The 20,384-nt window shown below is 45.1% G+C and overlaps 1 protein-coding gene across 1 annotated transcript; it reads right to left on the bottom strand.

Moving 5' to 3' along the window:
* Positions 1-253: 253 nt before the first annotated feature.
* PWP1 (PWP1 homolog, endonuclein) lies at positions 254-19,696 on the bottom strand. The gene is made up of 15 exons (XM_028532100.2): positions 19,501-19,696; positions 17,278-17,336; positions 16,971-17,155; positions 15,827-15,912; positions 15,626-15,722; positions 12,916-13,026; positions 11,967-12,097; positions 10,902-10,963; positions 6,944-7,040; positions 6,328-6,389; positions 5,023-5,134; positions 2,935-3,025; positions 2,725-2,846; positions 1,729-1,834; positions 254-863 (listed from the first exon to the last, which is right to left on the bottom strand). The coding sequence occupies exons 1-15, from the start codon at positions 19,570-19,572 to the stop codon at positions 754-756; spliced, it is 1,503 nt and encodes a 500-aa protein (XP_028387901.1). The 5' UTR covers positions 19,573-19,696; the 3' UTR covers positions 254-753.
* Positions 19,697-20,384: the final 688 nt, after the last annotated feature.

Genomic DNA, 20,384 nt, shown 5'->3' with positions numbered 1-20,384 from the left:
CTCATGGAATGTCTCTTTTCCTTGATAACACTGAATGCCTTGCTAGGGAATAAAAAGGCATGCCACTTTTTTTTAAAGATGTTTAAAATTTATTTTGAGAGAGAGTAAGAGAGGGAGATAGAGAGGGGGAGAAACATTGATCGGTTGCCTGTCGCACGTCCGCAACTGAGGATCTGGCCTGTGACCCAGGCATGTGCTCTGACCAGGAATCAAACCAGTGACCTTTCAGTTCACAAGCCAGAGCGCCACTTTGAATTCAGTTACCAAACAGCAGCACCGAGAGCACGTCTGAGTCAGGAGTACTAGCTGCAGCGGTCCGTTTGGAACGCGCACCCTCTGGGGCCCCGCCTCTGTGCGTGGCCTGCCGTGCGGTCTTGGCCAAGCCGCAGTCCTTCCTCCCCTGGGTTCACCCGTCTGTTATGATTACAGGATTTTCCTCCTTTTAAAAATTCTACAAATTACTGGGTATTTTACAAATTCAGATGGCCTGTGACAGATGCGAAAGTTAAGGATTCTTTTTTAATACCCCCTCCCAGGAGACCTGCAACAGGAACCCGACACACGGCACACTCGAACACGGACACGGACACGAACACGGAGAGGGGCCCTGCTTCCCTGCCACCGCGGATGCAGAGAGGGGCGCTGGGGGAGGAAGTGAACTCTGTTTCTGTCTCTAATACACCGGACACTTCTGGGCCAGCTTTTTAAAACGTAGAGGTAAGGTGAACGACACAGGAGACTGTACGACCTTCATTAAGACTCCATGGGTGTCTCCGAGTGCCTGCTCCCAAAAGGGCCACTAATAGACGAATTTCTTGTGTTACCAAGAACAAGCCTCTCTCGTCTTCCAAACGCTTCATTTACTAAAACACAAATAAATAGGTAAGAAATTACCAGATCAGAAAGTTAAGACAATAATATAAAAAGACTAAAATGTGTAAGTGAGCAATAAGTTTCTTTACCCTAGGGTAGAAATTTTGTTTATGAAAATATATTGAACAGTTAATGGGAAAGTATGTAACCAACTCAGAAGTTCAAGGTAATGTTCTCAATGAGCTTCATCATGTTTTAAATCAGTCTACCTTTTTTTATACATTCTGTGCCTTATCCTGGAATGCACTAATCTACCTTGATAACAAACTTCTCATCTGGTATAACAATGACTCCATCGTTCCGTTGTTCTACTCCTGAGAGTTCCTATTTTCTTTCTTCTCTCTGTCTGTGTATCGTGTCTACACAGAGCGTTTTGGGATTTAGGGCTCGTTTTCTACCTGGGAGGGAAGATTCAGGCATCAGATGGCAGGGCTCCATTGCACAGGACAAACCTGACTACCTCAACGTAATAAATGAGCAGCCAGGCTCCCTGGGAGGGAGGGGAGCAGATTCTGGAGAAATAGTTGAAAAAGGCAGATTTATTCACGCTGGAAAAGGGAGGCCCGTTCTTTGAGACCTGCTGCATTTCCTTCCAGCCTTCCCATTAAGACCTTTCAATTTTAAAATTTAAATTTTGCATAAATATATCCTTTTAAATGACCTACATTTAAAGTGTGAAGACAAAATTATTTGTGAACATGAACATTTCCCAATTACATCTGATCCTATCCTATTTCCTAAGCAAACCGCTCTACAGGTGAACGCAAGACCAACTCTGCTATCTACCTAATGCATCTGAGCCACACACTGTGTTACAGAGCTCGTTCAGAAAAAGCAGGAAAGTAGGGCTCTTACCTGAAGAGACTGTGCTTATATCCCAGACCCGAAGCCCTTCTCTTTGGCCTCCGAAGGCATAAATAAATGGGAAATCAGGACAGCAGGCAGAACAGAAGAGAACTCCCTGAGAGACGAGGACAGAGGGTCAGTGGTTTCAATCTTTATGAGAACCCTAACGTGGATCCCTACTCCCATCTACAGGAACCCGTGGTCTGAATGGTCACTCAAAACCAGCTCACCAGCATCTCTTTTAAGCCTCCCGCAAAGGCGGAAAGAACGTTACAACAACAGGAAGCCAGACAAGTGCAGCCTGATGGCTGTTCTGAGGGTGTGTGTACAGCAGGTAAGTACATCCGGGTCTCTCATCTCCACTGTCATTCTGTCTGTCTCAGATTACTTAATAAACCTAAATGGCTAATTATTTTTAATTCTTTTAAAGCAATGATGGTACTATAAAAATTCCTAACCTCCCTTTCCACAAATATTTACATACACACACTATATTCAACTTTAAACAGCTGCACAGTGTTCCATGCCTACAATTTCATTTATGTAACTCAGTGTCTGGCATGTACCAGGTGTGCAATAAATACTTGTGGAAAGCATTCATTATTTCTAAATGTTCTGCCACTACTTAGTAATCGATCCCAGTGTGATCAGAACTGGTTACGCAAAGAGGTGGTACACTACCCAAACAGCTACGGTGTCCTAAAGGGTTGAGATTTCCTGGGGTGGTGATGTTAGCGTAAAAAAACGTGGCCGCTCCACCGGTGCCCTAGAAACCCTCTCCCACACCTCTTGTTCTTACCGAGCATGTGTAAGGCACGTGAGTTGGAGAAGGAACCAGACAGTAACTGGTTTCCTCTCAAACTATCCTAAGTCATAAAACCCTCACCAAATTTGGCTAAGATTGAAATGAACTTCCCCAACAAACCATATTTAATGCAGCGATTCCTGAAGAAAGACAAACAAGGCGGGTCAGAAGCAGAGAACAAAGACGCCCGAGGGTCTCACCATTTTCATGTCCCTGGAGTGAACCAGACTTGGCCTGTCTCCCAGTATGTCCCAGATCTTCACATACTTGTCTGCCGACGCAGTCACAAGACAGCCCTTGATCTGACTGCTGAGGTCAAGACCTACAGGAAAATCGGTTCAGAGACTCTGAAATGCAGATTTACTTCATAATAATTTAATAGAAATGAAAGAAACACTGTTCTTGCTCACCGGAGATTTCGTCATTGTGTGCATTAAGTGTAAAAATTGGCTTATCTGAACGTGCATCCAAATTATATACAAAGCCATCATCTGTACTGGCCTGGAAAGAGTAAAAGATAAGCAAGATCGTGCTATATGACAATGAATTTTAACAATGGATAAACAGTACAGATTATAGAGAAAATCAGCCATATACCTAACTCACCAGAGGGACTTATTACAAGTTAATGTGGACGGAAAGAATTTACTTATGGGAAGGCCGAGTTTGCTCTTCCATGGACTGATTCAGCAGGCAGCCTGTCAGGGAGCTGGGTTTGAGGGGAAGCCACGGGAGCGGTCTGGACTAGGGTCAGAGAGGCGAAAGCACAGAGGGGGCGCGCCCTGGGGATGTAGAATTAAAAGAGCAGTGTGTTGAGGACAGAGGCCTGGAGAATACGGCCACTTAAGGGACAGGCTAAGGATGAGCTCACAGAGGAATCAGGGAGGGAGGAGGGAGTAACGAAGAATGTCAGGGAAGCCAAGGAAATAGGGCTTCTGAAGACATGATCAACGCTGCTATTTTGCTGTAGTTAACCAGGTAAGGATTGAAAAGCAGATTACAGTGGGTCATGACACTTGCAAGACAGAGTTAGGCCCTGGCTGGTGTGGCTCAGTGAACTGAGCACTGGCCTGCGAACCAAGGGGTCCCCAGTTTGATTCCCAGTCAGAGCACATGCTTGGGTTGCAGGCCAGGTCCCCAGTAGGGGACACGCAAGAGGCAACCACACAATGATGTTTCTTTCCCTCTTTCTTCCTCCCTTCCCCTGTCTAAAAATACATCAATAAAATCTTAAAAAAACAAAAAACAAACCAGACTTAGTTAAGGAAGGGGGAGAGACTTGAGCCTACACACCAGCCAAGAGCGACAGTCAGTCCAGGAAAAAGGGAGGGAAGAAAGGACCCCGACGCAGTCTTGAAGACCCGACTGTGGATGGGGACGAAAACAAGAGGGAGGAGTTCTCACCTTCCAAGATGAAACCATTTTATTTTGATCACTTTCCCATTTCCCCAAATCTTTGTGATTTGAGTGCCGATGACCATTTATTAGCAAATAACCTCAGTAAATATGTCTGTTTGACTGTTGAGAGCCAAAGTACAACACAACATTCAAATACAGCCGGGACTTCACTGCTCATCTGGCGTAGGGTGGCTCAGCTGGGAGCTGTACGCATCTCTGTGCACAGAGCTGAGAGCCAGTGTTACATTTCAGGAACCCTTTGAGGTTGTCCACCTTTTAAGAAAGCTGTTTCATAAAGAACTCTTTCGCCCTGGCTGGCGTAGCTCAGTGGATTGAGCGCAGGCTGCGAACCAGTGTTGCAGGTTCGATTCCCAGTCAGGGTACATGCCTGGGTTGCAGGACATGACCCCCAGCAACCGCACATTGATGTTTCTCTCTTTCTCTCTCCCTTCCCTCTCTAAAATAAGTAAAATCTTAAAAAAAAAAAACAACAAAACTCTTTCCTTCATTTACAAAGCACTACATGTCTACTTTAGGAAAATTGGGAAATACACGGATGTGTCACAATTCCTTTAATTACTCGTCCCTTCTGAATGAAAGCTGGGATTTCATCTCTCCATAGATTGCAGTGTCGATGGAATAGCTGGATACTACAGAGAAAACTGCCATCCCACACATGGCCAGGGCATTTGCAGCAAGATCCTATACCTCTGTCCTGTCTGGGAGACAGTGCTGTATTCATTAAATGGGCTGGTGTTCTCAGTACTGGGCTTTCACTTAAGTACTAGGACTTAAAACTTAAAAAACATAAAAGAATATTAACCATGTTAAGTATTTAAAAAAACAATAAAATGATCAAAATAAAATGTGTCATACTTTGGAATGGTTGGAAATTAGAAAAATCATTTACATGTTTATTGTTTTTTGTGGCTGATCCACTGTTGTTGAAAAATACCTTTTTTTTTTTTTTAACCCTAAAATCCAAATGCTTCACATTACTAACACAGAAAAAGCTTTTCAGAGAGTCTCTCTACAACGGAGTTAAAGAAAGTAACTATTAGTAACCCGGGTAAGCAGCACGGTAGTATGCACAGTCTTACCAAGAAATGGCAAGGTGAAAAGTGGTTCCAGGTCAGTCTCTCAATCTGCCCACTGAACCGCCACATGCGATGGCTGTCATCTGGACTCCGGCAATCGTACAAAGCCACTGACCTACACAGTAAAGGCAGAGAGGGTTTCAAGAGTTCTGATTCTCCCATATGTTTTAAGTTTATTTTCAATGACACGGTAATAAACCACTATGAAGTCAGGGTCTAACCATGTAAAGCCTACTTTGAGGTTCCAAAATACAGTAGAAAAGATGAGCTTTCACTAATTAGTGGACTCTGTCACTTGAAGGGACTAGTGACTCTGGATGTCCTAGTGACCTTGACCTTTTCCAGGCCGAATCCTCCCCGTACAGGATGAATGGTCTCTCCAAAAGGCCAGGACAGTTTCTAACTCCCCTTCCTCAGTGGTGCTCAGAGCCAGACACCCATGTCTTGGTCGCATGGACTCTCCACAGCAGGGTACTGTGCTGGGGGAACCAGTGGAGGATACTTTTCTAATTTTGCATGAATCCCAAATACAAACGTGAACATATCACTCTGAAAGGGCAAGAAATCAAAATAAAGAGCAGGTCTCTGCTTCCACTAGCTATCTCTCCCATTCGCCAGACCCAGCCTGTGTAAAGCAGCACATGTGTCTGGAAACTCCCTGTAGCAGACCAGTGGGACCAAGTCTTCAGCGCTCCCTGTACCCGTGACCCCTGTCAGTGATGTGGGAGTTCTTCCCATAAAAGGCAGAGTTCACTTCTCACTCCATGACATCTGCGTTGGCCAAGAGAGTAAGACACAGATGTACTAGCGCTCAGCCTAGGTCTCAAGAAGACTTGGCATCTCTGCTTGAGCCTTCGGCCTCACCACGATCAAGCCCACTGGTCCCAGGAGGACACGCCACACGGGGAGAGCGCCAGGTCTCCACGGCCCGGCCTAAGAAACCAAGACCGGCAGAGCTACCAGCTGAATACAGAATAGGCTGACTCAACCTCGCGGAGTCATGACATAAAAGTTTATTACTTTAAGCCACTGAGTTTTGGGATGGCTTGTTTCGCAGCCATGGTTAACTTATAAACCCTCTAAAAAATCAAAGTAGTTGCTAGTTACGAACTACCTTAGTACGACAGAACCACATTCCCTTGCAGAGTGAGAGGACCACAACTGATGAGGACACATGAGTATTACTGAAGATTTAAACACACAGGTGCCTCAATGCTACATCTTCTGAGCATCAGTGAGATTGTATCCTTTCTCAATCAGTTCAAGAGGATAAAACCAGTAGCAATAATTCCCGAGAGGCTTTCTTACTTATCATATGAGCCAGAAATCAGAGTCTGTGCTTCAAATGGATGAAACTGAAGTGTCTGGACCTAAAATGAAGAAACAGAAATGAACAGATCTGTTTGTCTGGTGAGAGTCAATGTGGCAGTGTGTTTCTAAATGTTTCTCTTTGAAATGCGGTATTATTTAAAGGAACAAAGGTGAACTGCATAATCAAAAGGACAAGCATGTTTCTAAATAAAGGCTGACACTTAAGACATAATACAGCATGCCTCAAACTGTGTTTACCGAAGTATTTATGTGCCTGAAATGTCGATGTACTGAGAAACAAGGGGAGAGGTGGACCGTGTCTGGGTGACAGTCCGTGCTCCCGAAGCCCCACAGCGCGTTTTTGGGAGCCCTTGTGCACGTGTTACAAGGCACCAATGTTCCCAGTCACTCCACCTTTCTACACCCGTTCTCGCAGCTTTTGAGATGGGCAGTTACAACCATTACACAGGACTCTGTAAAGGACCCAAGGAGACGCAATGTCGAAGTGCTGTGTAATTCACAAAAACCCATCTATAAATATTAGGAGCTATTTGGAATAACCAATGTTTGTCTTAGACCTCTCAGAACCCCTGTCCCCACTAACTCATCATACCTTGTCTGTGTGCACAGCGAGGCTGGCTGCCGGCTTCCCCAAGGACATGTCCCACAGAATCACAGTGTTGTCAGCTGATGCACTTGCCAGCACATTTCTCAGAAAGGGAGAAACAAGTAAGGCAATCTTTTGAAGGTCAAGAGCATTAAATGTAATAAGAATTCCATTTACAGTAGCATAAAAAATACTTTGGAATAAATTTAATAAAAGAAATTCGACACATGTCAAAAACTATACAAGACAGATTACGAAAGAAAGAGTATCTAAATTGACAGGAAGCTATTCCACGTTCGTGGACTAGAAGACAATGTTAAGACAGAAACACTGCCACCTACAGACAGACCTACAGATTAAACCAATCCCTTTCAAAATCCCAGCTGACATTTTCGCACAAAACTGACAAGCTGGATTTAAAATTCATATGGAAATGCAAGAGATCCAAAATAGCTAAAATAATCTTGAAAGGAGAGCAAAGTTGGGTAAAATCTGTTTCTGATTTCAAAGCTTCCTGAAAAGCCACAGGGTAATTGTGACGACGTGGTGCTGGCCTCCGAGTAACGGAACGGAGTGAAGAGAAACGCTCAGGGAAAAGAGGTGGGTGCCCCTGGCTAAACAGTCAGATACTGCACGTTTGAAAAATTACTGTGGCAGTGTCGCAGCATAGTGGTTGAAAATCGCCGATCTAGACTATGCGAAGATTTTTCAACCAAATAATGGAAAGAAATAAAACAAATTAGAAGATGGGCAAAGGATCTGAATAGGTATTTCTCTACAGAACATCAAAATGGCCAACGAGCACGTGAAAAGATGCTCAACACCACTGGTCTTCAGGGGAATGAAGCTTAAAAGTGGGTACCACCTCCTACTCACAGGATGCCTATAATGAAAAAGACCGTAAGGAGCGCTAGTTACCGAGACGTAGAGAAACCGGAAGCCCCCTACAGTGCAGCGGGAAGAGCACTGGGGACATAAACAACACAGACACTACGCTGTATAACCCAGCAATTACACTCTTACACATACACTCAAGAGAAGGCAAACATACGTCCACGCAAAAACATGTTCATGAATGGTCACAAGAGCATTATTCATAACAGGTAAAAAGTAAAGCCAAACTAAATGTCCATGAACTGGTAACGGATACACACAGTGTGGCATATCCACACAAGGGAACACCATTCAGCGATACAGAGAGGCACCACAACATACGACAGCCCAGAGGGACCCTGAACACACTATGCTGAGAGACAGAAGCCAGACACAGATGCCCGAGTCCTGTGTGATTCCATTTCTAGGCAATGCCCAGAACAGGCAAACCTACAGAGCCAGGAGCCAGACTAGTGGTACCCAAGGCGGGAGGACAATGAGCAGTGACTGCTAATGCGTGTGGACTGCTTTCTGGACTGATAAAAGTCTGGAATTAGCTGGTGGTGATGGTTGCACAACTTTGTGAATATACTAAAAACCACAGAATTGTATGACCTGAGAATTTATATCAACTTTAAAAAAAAAAACATTAAATGCTATTAATAGGAAAAATTCAGTAGTTTACTTTTTAGGGGTCAAGTGCTAATAATGTAGTCTTATAACACAACGAAGCCCAGAAAACCTGAAGTCAATTCCTGGTGCTGCCACTTCCTAGCTGTGAGGCTCCAAAACAAGTCCCACTTCTCCGCCTGCCAGCGAGAACGACACAACCCACCCGGCTCGGGGGGCTGCACGTACCGGAATGACTGAGAGGCAGCAGACCCCTGATGAGTGTTTTAAGGCCTTGGCATTTCAGAGATTAAACATTAGCTTAAATTCCCAATAACCAGTTTACTTACATACAATGCCTGCCAAGAGCAAAAGCTACAATTTCACAGTACATTTTTCAATCCTAGTCACTCCAAAAACATCTGGCTGAGGTTCCTCTCACACTGAAGTTCTTATTGTATGAAGCTTAAAAACAAATGAAGCTTGAAAATAAACAACTTAAAAACCCCCAAACTTATGGATACTACCCCCCAAGAAGAGCACCCCAACAAGAGTGTGAATTAGCAGAGAACGTGCACTTTGCTCCTGGAAGCATTTCACCAGAAACCAAGGTCCTCCCAGGTACCAGTGCCGACACGCTATTTCTTGCCGCAACCCCAAACTCCATGCACCACAGCATGGGAAGTATTTCAAAGCACTCTGCACCTTTTCAGTAAGGAAAGGGGAGAGGAGAATGCAGGGCGAAACAGAGAAAGAAGAGTTAAGGAACAAAGAAATGCATGGCACTGGAGTCAGAGGTGAGGGCAGATGCAGCAGGACGGTGCTCCTAAGGGTCTGAATGAAACCAGGGAGCCGAGGCCAGGAAAGGAAACGATGAATCAGCTGGAACACTGAAAGGGGGTCCATGGAGGACGAACTCTCGGTTACTCAAAGTAATAGCTGCTGTAAGAACTGAGTATACGTCATTCGTGTGACAGTTCAGGTTTGTAAATAAGAGTGGGTCCCTAAAGGCACAGCGCACTCACTGTTAGATCTCTTGTTTATCTGCCACGCAGTCGGGTCCAGGCCCAATTCCGACAAAGCCCTAACACCGGCTTTTAGCTCGGCAGCACCAGACTCGCCTGTGGAAGCTTACAAACAAAACAAAAGAAGAAAACCCCAACAGGTGCTAGTCCCCTGCTCTAGATCTGCTGACTCAGCCTTGCAGATTTGAGCCAGGAACCTACCCTAAAGGTTTACCCAGAGGATTCTGATTTGCAGCTAAGTCTGGGAACCACTAACCTGAACAACTTTCTCAGGTCCATTTCCCCAGATGGCTGTAACTCTGAAGAAGTCTGAACACAAACAAGAAGGCAGGATATCCTTTGGTAAACTGGCACCCAGGGTCCCCAGAATACAATTACGAAGTGTCCAGTGTCATAAAAATGCTCAGTAAATGTCTGGGGTGATCCAGTTTGTTCCTACCCCGCAAGTAAGCTGTACTCGCCCTAATGCTCACCTTTCCCGCCTCCCCTCAAACCCACTGTGCTGTGAGGGGAATGGCCTTGGGGAGGACTGTTGTTTAAGGGTCGGTATAAAGACTGCGGCCGCCACGTGAGGAAGAGCGGAGCTGAACCCTTATCTTATGCCACATACAAAAGTTCTCTCAAAATGGGCCAAAGACCTAAGAGCTAACACTATACAACTCTAGGGGGAAAAGCTCCATGACAATGAATTTGGCAATAATTTCTTGGATGTAACACAAAAAGCACAGGCAATAAATTGGACTACATCAAAATTAAAAAATTTTGTGCAAAGGACACCATCAATAGTTAAAGGCAACCCACTGAATGGGGGAAAATATTTGTAAATCTGATAAGGGAAAGGATTAATACCTAAGAATACATTAAAAACTACAACTCAATAACAAAAACACAGACAACCCAATTTAAAATGGGCAAAGAACTTCATCAGCATTTTCCCAAAGAAGACACACAAATGGCCAATGAGCACTTGAAAAGATGCTCAGTATCACTGATCATTAAGGAACTGCAAATCAAAACCACAACGAAATACCACTTCACAACCATAAGGACGGCTACTGTGAAACCGAGCAGAAACAGAAGGGACGCGTGCCGGCGAGAGTGCGGAGGAACGGGACCCATGCCAGAATGGAAAAGGGTGCAGCTGCTACAGAAAACTGTGCGGTGGCTCTGCAAAAAGGTAAATGCTGAATTCCGACCCAGCAATTTCGCTTCTGGGTGCGTTTATTCAAAAGACCTGAAGGCAGAGACTCGAACGCATACTCGTACACCCTCGCTGCTCACGTCTGTGTGAACAGCAGCAGCATTCTTCACACACGACCCAGAAGCAACGTGAGTGTGCGCTGCAGCAGAGGAAAGACAGACACGGACACAAGGATGTGCAAGGCACAACGCGGGCATGAGGTCAGATCACAGGGGTCACAGCCCTGGACAAATCCGCCCGTGTTCATTCTCTTTACCTGATCAGCCTATTCCAAGAAAGGTCCAGGACAGCGTCGGTATGCCCTTCTGCTGAAGAACTCTGTAATGATCGTTTAATTTTACTACTTTGTGTATTAAATTCCCCCAAAATAAAAACGATGTTAATTTGAAAGATTCTTTGAATCTTAAGATTACTGTTCTAATCTTTTTTTTTTTAAATTCTCAGTCAAGAATATGTTTACTGATTTTGAGAAAAAGAGAGAAACATCAATCAGTTGCCTTCAGTATGCACCCCAACTGGGGATCGAACCCACAACCTTTTGGTGTATGGGATGATGTTCCAACCAACTGAGCCACCTGACCAGGGTTTACTGTTCTGATCTTAAGAAAATCTGAAAACTAAGAAAAGGAAACATCTCATCTTCTTATTACTTTACAGAGCAATAATAAATATTCTTTAAAGAAGAAACTACAATTGTTCTTAATCTATATGCTATAATTCTACAAATCAACTCCCCTCTGCAAAACTTACCAGTTTAAAAGCTACAGAAATTAGCTCTGGCTGGCACAGCTCAGTGGATTGAGCACAGGCCGTGAACCAAAAGATCACAGGTTCGATTCCCAGTCAGGGCACATGCCTTGGTTGCAGGCTAGGTCCCCAGTGGGGGGCCACACCACACATTGATGTTTCTCTCTTTTTCTCCCTCCCTTCCCCTATCTAAAATAAATAAATAAAATCATTTAAAAAAGCTAGAGGAATTAATACATGGATTTTAGAATTCAACATAGTCAGGGTTACATAGGAATTTTTAAAAGTTCAAATCAAGCATATTAGTGTGAACAGTTACTAGAAATGAAGTACCTGAGAGTAAACTGTTTTGTATAAGAATGAATAATGTGTCAACAGGTTTTATGGAGAAATCAATTTTTTCCTTTGATGGACATTTTGAAACTAAAAACTGTCACTTTTAAATTATCTGGACTGTTCTCTTAGACACCAAAAGTGTATAACCGAAAAGGTGTGTGATCTTGTCCCTCTTCCCCCTAACCCCAGGACACTTATCTGTTTGTCACTGGAGATGAAATATCATTAACTTGCTTACCTTTTTTCCCTTCTTTTTCTTCTTTTTGGATAGCTTACTTCCAAGCGTGAAGACTGGCTCTAAAGAGTCCACTATATCAAGGTCCCACACTTCAATAACGGGGGTCATGTTGCCCACAGCAATGTAATTTCCTACAGGAGGAAGTGATGTGTTCGTGACTTGTAACACAATTACTCCTGATGAAACACACACACGACACCGCAGAGTGGACTGAGCAGTGGCTCAGAGCGGCTTCTCTACTCCGCTGCATGCACATCCCATCCCGAGTGCTGTTAAAATGCAGATTCTACTCAGCAGGTCTCGGGTGGGGCCCACGGCTGCCTTTCTAACCAGCCCTGATGCCAGTGCTGGCTGCTGGGTTCTCAGGCCAGTCTGAGTGACAAGGGCCCAGTCCTTGGCCCCAGGGTCCCTGCTCAACTACGAGGAACAAAAGGCCCTTCCACGCTCACTTGGTGAGGATGAGGATGTGATTAATCAGGAACATGAACAAGCTTTGTAAATGAGACGTAAGGTTAGGAGGATTCTCAGATTTCCCCCGTATTAACGGAGTGACCAGCAGTATGCAGCTTTGGCCAAAAAGGCTAACATGAGAACCCAATTCTCTCCTCACTTAATCGGGGTTTTAATCGGGGGTTTTCTGAAAAGGGTCATGCCCCTAAATTCGAGCTGGTAACATCAGACACACCATGCCATTTCACACAGGGTTTTTATGAGACCACCACACAGCTCTGCACCCAAAATGCTTTCGGACCCTGTTCTTCTGCCTGTGGAAAGTGCAGACACATACAGGCCCAAAACAATTATGTGATTGCCTTTTAGCAATTATATAACTACAGTTTCATAAACCACCAATAATTCCAGAAACATTCACACAGAACACACGACTTATGTGGCTAGGAGACACACACAGGACTAGGAACCATCGTGCAATCTTAAGCTTCCCAATTACCAGTAGAATCGTCTGGGCTAGGGTCAAAATTCAGCCACTCCACACTAAGAGGGTACGCGGACAGCAGTATGTCATGGTGTACGTAAAAGGAATCTTCTTCTTGATTATAAACTGCAAAGATTGAGAAAAGAGACTTTAATGCACCAGAATAAGAAATCACATCCTACTCAGGAGAACAGACTCTCCCTGTTAAACCTGCAGGCGGCACGTGCTCGAAAGGACATATCTGATGGCACGAAAGGAGATTCCCAAGCTGTTACTGCCAGACAGAATGTCTGTGTGTCTAACAGACGGCCATCACCTGGTGCACCCCAGCTGGGAGCGAGAACGCTGACCGAGGACTGCTACCTGCCTGGGTACACCATCTGCACGCTCACCGGCTCACATGGGCCCATCTTCCGGCTCACCCCTTACACAAAACACACACTGACACGGTCTCCATACAGAATACGGGCACACGCCGCAGAATGGCATTTCAGCCAACGACAGACCACATATTCAAAAGTAGTTCCAGGAGACCGTAAGGGAGGCGGAGAATTCCTATCACCTAGTGACATCAGAGCTGCACATAATGCTCCAGTGCTTCCCACGTTTGTGGCGATGCTGGTGTAAACAAACCGACTACACTGCCAGCCATGTAAAAACAGCGCATACGTTAGTTCTGTGCCGTGCATAATACCCGATCACCTTAATGACTGCGTTACTGGTTTATGTACTTACGATACTTTTTATCATTACTCTTTCTGCTTACTACAAACCTCTGATGTAAAACAGCATGCTCTGCTAACCTGGCAGCAGCCTCATATATTTCTGGTTTACGACACCGCTTCATCGCATCCTTTCCTCCTGTGCTTGATTTAATTTCGTGCTGTTCTCTTCAGTGGCACGTTGCGCAGGCTTACAGCCGAGGAGCAACAGGCTGGCCCCAGGTCTGCGAGGTGCACTCTGCGATGTCTGTGCGACAGAATCGCCTGATGGTGCACTTCTCAGAACCTATCCCCCCGTTAAGCAGGGCATGACTGTAACTACTTTATCTTTTAAAGGCTTATCTGGTTATAAGTTGAGAACAAATAAAAAACAGGAGGACTAAAAAGAGATACGCATATTTAGAAATCTAAATGCTTGGCAAAATTACTTATTTAATATTGAAAAAAAGTTTATGCCCTGACTTGTGTGGCTCAGATCCCAGTGTGGGGTGTGCGAGAGGCAGCCAATCAATGTTTCTCATTCACAGAGATATTTCTATCCCTCCCTTCTTCATTCTAAAAATAAAATGATGATGCTTTAAAATAATCTCTTAGCTTTAACCTTAACTTTATAGATCATTGAAATCAACTTTAGAATGCAATTGTGAAAATATGCTTGACTAGAGAGTGCTGGGTAACTGGGGGCTTCACACCACATCGAAACAACATCCATTTTTGATGACCTAACTTAGAAGAAAGTAGGAATACAATTGCTTTACTTCTCTACTCCTCTCTGATACTCACTACATTAGAAGGAATGACCACAATAAATTCTCACATGACAATGTATAAAGTCAGTGATGACAAACTGCCATAGTTTTAATTCTTTGAGATTAGGATTGGTCTTTTAAAAAATGTCACCGACATGTTTTCATGTGAAATATGTAAGAAGTTCAAAGATAATTAGAATAACTTCATGTTGAAATACCTGCAATTTGAAGCTTTCTTTATTTTACAGATAGAAAACGATGGGCTATGGGACAAAAACACCCTATTCGTCAGGCTTCCTGCAGGCAGCCTTAAAGGTCTGAAGTTACAGAGATTCAACCTCATAGAATAAATGACAAAATACCCTAGATGTCAACAAACATTCAAGTTACAGGTTTTAATCTGCAAACTGTGATTCCCATAACAGGCCTTGGCCAGATGACCTCGGGAGAGGGCTGGGGCAGGAGACCCGGGCAAGGACGGGCTGGTCTGAGGGTGTGTGCGGAGAGACAAAGGGGCAAGGAAACAGCCACTCAGTTCATGTTTGCTGACTAATTAATATCAACAGTAAAATGTAATTTAAAAATTCAAATAAAGACAAATTTAAATCGCCGCCCACTTCAGGGTCGAAGCCGTCACCTCCAGTTTCACACAAACACTCCCTGGGAACTGAGATGCGCCCAAGATGTTGTGGTTCCTGTATAAACGGGAATGCAGGCCTCTGTGTAGAATTTTTATGAAGAAAGTAAAATGTACTGCAAAAAGGGAAATATCTGAAATGACACTGTGGAAAAAAGGATGCAAACCTGTCTACTGCGTACCCTTTGCCACATAAAGAAAAAGCAGCCAGAGGGAGGCTGGAGCATGAAGCCGGGGTGAGAAGTTACCTGTCAGTGACGGGAATGTGTATCGTTCTTGTATTTTTGTGTAGTTTACATCCAGGTTTTCTCCAATGAGGGGAAAAAGTGAAAAAATGGCTAAAGTGTTTAGATGAAAGCTAAAAAACCCTCGTGGGAACCCTCCCGGAGACCTATTTCCATAAATAAAGGTGGGCACCACAGGGCCACCTCCACGTGACTGGGCACGATAACCAGGAAGCCTGCAGGCTGTGCAGAATGTAACCCTGTAACGGACGTAAATGAGGGAAGGCAGGATCTGCCGCCTGACGATTCATAAAAGTAACCATTATGGTTATTACCTCGCTGTCACTAAAACGGACCAGAACCGTTTGGCAAGGGCTGCAGTGCTGCACTTACCATGCACTTCTAAGTTGCACTGGTCCTGTTCAGCTCTACCACAGACTATGAGGTTGTCACTGGGTTTAATCAAGAAATCCTCACGCTCATACTGCTCCTAAGTGGAGAGACAAAGAGTCACGGACCGGAAGCAGGCAGATGCTCAGTGGGGTTTGTCAAACACTCAGGGGGGAGAATCAGAAAAACCACGTGAATATTTACCGTATCTTTCAGGGTCACGTAAGGGTCTTGCTCATTACTCCCATAGACTGTAAGACCCAGGAGAGATTCACCAAGTGTTTCAGTATCTATAAGAATTCATAAACGGAAATGAACCAAACAGTCATTTTGACAAAAGCATTCTTTCCATGGCATCCCATCTTTAGAGTTGGATGCCACTGTCTATTTTACAGTTAACTCTGGTTCGCCCATAGTCAGGAAAGGAGATATTGGATAATTATAAAGAGGCACTTAAAAACCATTTATATTTAACCTTGGAATGCATATCTGATAGTCTTGAAATTCATAATCTTCCAGTAAAAGAATTAAATCAAAGTGTGAAACTCCCTCAGAAGGCACTTGAACTCTGCTCAGAACCTCTAGCTTGCTCTCATCATTATTCAAAAGTGCTGGAGAGGCGGCCTTGAGGCCTTGGAAACGAAATTACCGTAAAACACTGGCATCAACATAGAACAGGTAAGAGCTCCCTGGTCAAATAAAATTGAAAAGTGATGGGTTTCACTAAGGTAAATGGGGTCCTTTATTTCAAGATTTCTCGGAACCTCTGATATGCTAATTGGCCTTATGAATCTGAAAGAGGGGTGATTATATGCCTTTTCCACTAAACTTACCACAAAATGGCATTCTTTTTGCCAGGGTGACATAGAGTTGACCCCAAGTAACACAAAACTCAAGAAAAGGAAGAGACTTTTAATTGTCCGGGGAAGCTGTTTTAAGGACCAAGGACTGACAAGCAACAGACACGGGAATTTCTGTCCCACGAGAGAAGACGGGGCCTGTGATCTGCAGGGGCGGAGAGTGTTCCTCCACTTCCTAAGCCTCCACTTTCTCTTTTGTAAAATGGAGGCAGCAATTCCTCTCATTGCAGATGAAGGAAAAATGCACTACAGATTATTATACCCACTATTTCCAATAAAATAATATACAATACCAATTTCAGTGGGTTAGAGCTTATTTCCTAAGCTAATTTGGGAGACACACTATCTGCCCACGCCTTGAGCCAGACGACGTGGCTGTCACAAAGGACACCAAACTCTCAGAGGGAAGCTCGGGAACCCCAGAAGCACGCACGGTTGGACGCACGGAGTTTGTGACTGAACACCAGAACGAGCGAGCGAAGGCTAACCTGGGCCGCCTTCCTCATCGTATCTGTCCAGCTCGTACTCGGCCAGCTCGTCCTCATCCAGCGTCCTGTCACCCTCTCGGTCGCCGTCCTCCAAGGCCTCCCTTGGTCGTGCCTGGGTACGCGCACTCTGCATGCCATCCTCTGAAGGGTCCCCCGTCTCCTCCTCCTCACTGCCACCTTCTTCTCTATGCCGACGGAAAGGAAAGTCACCCAATGGCACTCTTCAACGACAAGACCACTGTCACCCTTATTTAAGACGGGCGTTTCATCTGGGCTTTACCACAGACATCAACATGCCTACACTTACTGTAATTTCTCCTTTGCTTCAGCAATGAGACGTTTCACCTCTTCTTTACTAAGCTCTACCTACAAGACAGCAAACGATTTCATTATGATGTAGGTAAAGAACTCATGATAAGTCTTTGAATTAAAAAGAAGTTGCAAATTAATGTAAAATATAACTCAGACAAAAAGCAAATATCCAGACTCTCTAAATTAACATAATTAGAGTTGTCACAGGTTCTTGCCATTAAGATCCACACCCCTCCACGCCTCCCAAAGCTGTTTAAACGTCACGTTCAGGCTACTCTCACTCCCTCCAGTCTTCCTCGGGGAGGCTGATTTGTATCAGCTGGCTTCTTTGGCGGCCGCCTCATTTCCTTCCAGTTACTCTGACTCCTTCTTGGTCACTTTTCTCCATTTTCCCTTGCCTTGGTCTCCTGCTCTTTTCCCCGTTACCGCCAGCAAGCACTCACTCACTGTGCTGGGATTTCCTTGCAAAGCTCATTCATTCTCAAGGCTAAAACTACCACCTCTGCACTGATTACGCTCAACTTTCCCTTCTCTAGCCGTACACTCCGGTTCCATTTTCCTGACTGCCCACACTCCCCGTATGGGCATCCTGTTGGAAACTGAAGTCACTCTCTGCTTCGAAACCGGCACTCCTTCACACAATCAACGCTTCAGTACCTTTCAGAACGCCCCTGTCACTGCTAGCCTGTAAGCTCCTCGAAGACAGAATCCAACTTGTGCTTATGTGCCTAAGCACACAGTTCAGTGTTCACCTCATGGTAGGGATGCTTGATGGCAGACAATTGATGAATGAATGAATGCACAAATGACCCAGTTTATAGCAAAACACCTCTAGCAACATGGAAATCCTCTTAATGGGTGACACTCCATTGTTGAATAGTTCCCGATATTCAAAGGTCTTAAATTTAATTAAACAATACTTATTTTTCTAATTTCTCTTAATGGCCTGAGTTTTCCTTTCTAGCATTTTGTAGAATATAAATTCAATCTTTTCTTTCCATAAACTCTTCAAGCAATGGTTCCCAACTTGTCTGCCCATCAGAATCACCCGGGAATCTTTGAACAATTTCAGGCTACACTCCAGACCACAATACTTGGGAGTAGGGCTCAGCCATCGGCACTACCTGAAGATCTCCAAGGGGTTATAATAAGTATTTGAAAGGCTATATGCCCCTTTTAGTAACAATCTTTTAGTTCCCTCAATAATTTTTAATGAGATAATTTCCTGTCCCTATTCTATACTTAGGCATTGAGTGTCTACTGTGAGCCCAACACCAGAGACATTGATGAATAAAACAAACAGTCTGTGCCCTGAGGAATTTACATCCACTGTTGCTAGTCCGATCCCTCATAACTGTTCATTCCACCTCCGAACCACTTACACTTCTATCACCGCTCTTGTCTGTCATCACCAGCGCAGTTATGCTCATGGAAAAAAAATCACCAAACGGCACTCTTCAATACCAACTCCCCTCCGCCTTCCTTCCCTCCTTTCACAGCACTTATTCTCACTGACATATTATACACGCACAGGTCAACTGCGTACAGACAGGGACTTGCCCCAAACAATACCTAGCACTCAGAAAGCGCCTAGTAAGTATCCGTTGAACAACCTACGTGATCTTCATCTCCTAGAGCTACCGACCCACTCTCTTCATGTGCCACGTTTGCCTCTCACCTTCACTGCCCCTTCCACAGCTCACTTGAATTACCGCAAAAAATCCCTAACTTGACTCCTAGCCTCGGGACATAACAGTTTCCACGCCCGTTTTTCTATACCATAGCTTTCATCCTGCTTATTCCTCCGAACGCCAAGCACAGGAATGGAAAGTGGAGTTGCACCTAAATGATCCCGATTCCCCTTGTCCTGAAACGCACTGGGGTGTGGCTGAAGCTGCGGGGTTGTCAACTAGGCATTTTTCGCGGGGGGTGGGGTGGGGAGCGACGGCAGTTTCTCAGAGCAACAACCTGCCCCCTTCCAGCCCAGGAGGTCCAAACCTGCGCGACTTGGGGGGTGGGGCTTATCTGGGGTCGCGGGAAGGAACCCTGAAAAGGTGCAGTCCCAGACTCCCCACGTCCTCGGAGCTGCAGCCCTAGTCACGAAAATAAGGCCCAAACCGACTCCACCTCGCCCAGTCAAAACAGCCAGACCAGCGCCGCGCGCCCCGGTCGGGGTTCCCCAGCTAACCCAGGACGCCTGTGCACGACCAGGCCTTACCTTGTCCGGCGTCTCTTTGGCCACGCCGCAGCGGACCCAGGCCACGCACGTCACTTGGCGGCTACGGTTCATGGTCCTCGGCTCAGGAACGCCTCACCCCAGAGACTCGGCCCCAGCGGGACTAGAACGCTCGCCGCTCTCAGGCCCCCACGCTCCGGTACGAAAACCGAGAGCGCAGGCGCGGACACTGTTTCCGGCGGCGGCGGCGGACGCGTCTGACGTCATTTGAAGGCGCCGATGGGAAAGCAGTGAGACAAAGGTGGGAAGCGGAAGCAACCGGTGGAGGAATACACGTGCAAAGTACCGTCTGGGTGTGCCACGAAAGGGCTTTTCGGGACTGTCCCGTCTGTGATGGTGCCTGCGAGCTTCGTGGAGGCAGTAAATAAAATTGGAGCTTTAGGGGTCAGAGGCAGATTTCCTCCGACGTTTATTTTGCCTGCGGTTTCGTAGAGCAAGCTGATAAATGGTATTTTGTGTGTGTGTGTTTTTAAAAGCTTTCTCAAGTGAATTTGTCATTTCAAAGAGATGCTTCTGTTCTTACATTTCCTTATTTCCTTGGATGTTACCTTATCACCCTAAGACATTTAGCACCTATTACAGGTTAGGTGTACGGTAGTGGTTTAGCAGCAGCAAACACGAAGTGCCTATAACGTGGGAGGCACTGTTTTAAGTGCCTTATGTCAACTTGGCTACTTCTTAATCCTGCGAGGAAAGTCTTACTCCCATTTTACACATGGGGACACGTTAATTGCCTTTCCTAGGGTCACACAACTAGTGAGTGGTGTGGCTACAGTATAAACCCAGATAGGGTGACTCCAGATGTTATAATCTGTGTCATGCTTGTCAGCTAGCTAGTCAAAGGCATCTATTAAAAATGTCAGTGG

Source organism: Phyllostomus discolor, chromosome 2, assembly GCF_004126475.2.
Source record: "Phyllostomus discolor isolate MPI-MPIP mPhyDis1 chromosome 2, mPhyDis1.pri.v3, whole genome shotgun sequence".
Classification (NCBI taxonomy): Eukaryota; Metazoa; Chordata; class Mammalia; order Chiroptera; family Phyllostomidae; genus Phyllostomus; species Phyllostomus discolor.
Note: the sequence above shows the minus strand (reverse complement) of the source record. Positions and strands in the feature narration are given on the sequence as shown.

Coding starts and splice junctions, on each gene's coding strand:
- PWP1 (XM_028532100.2), bottom strand. CDS start 19,572: ATGAACCGTAGCCGCCAAGTGACGTGCGTGGCCTGGGTCCGCTGCGGC. Junction 15,913..16,970: donor CGATGAGGAAGGCGGCCCAG/GTTAGCCTTCGC, acceptor GAATTCTTATAG/ATACTGAAACACTTGGTGAA. Junction 1,835..2,724: donor ACTCCAGGGACATGAAAATG/GTGAGACCCTCG, acceptor CTCGTCTCTCAG/GGAGTTCTCTTCTGTTCTGC.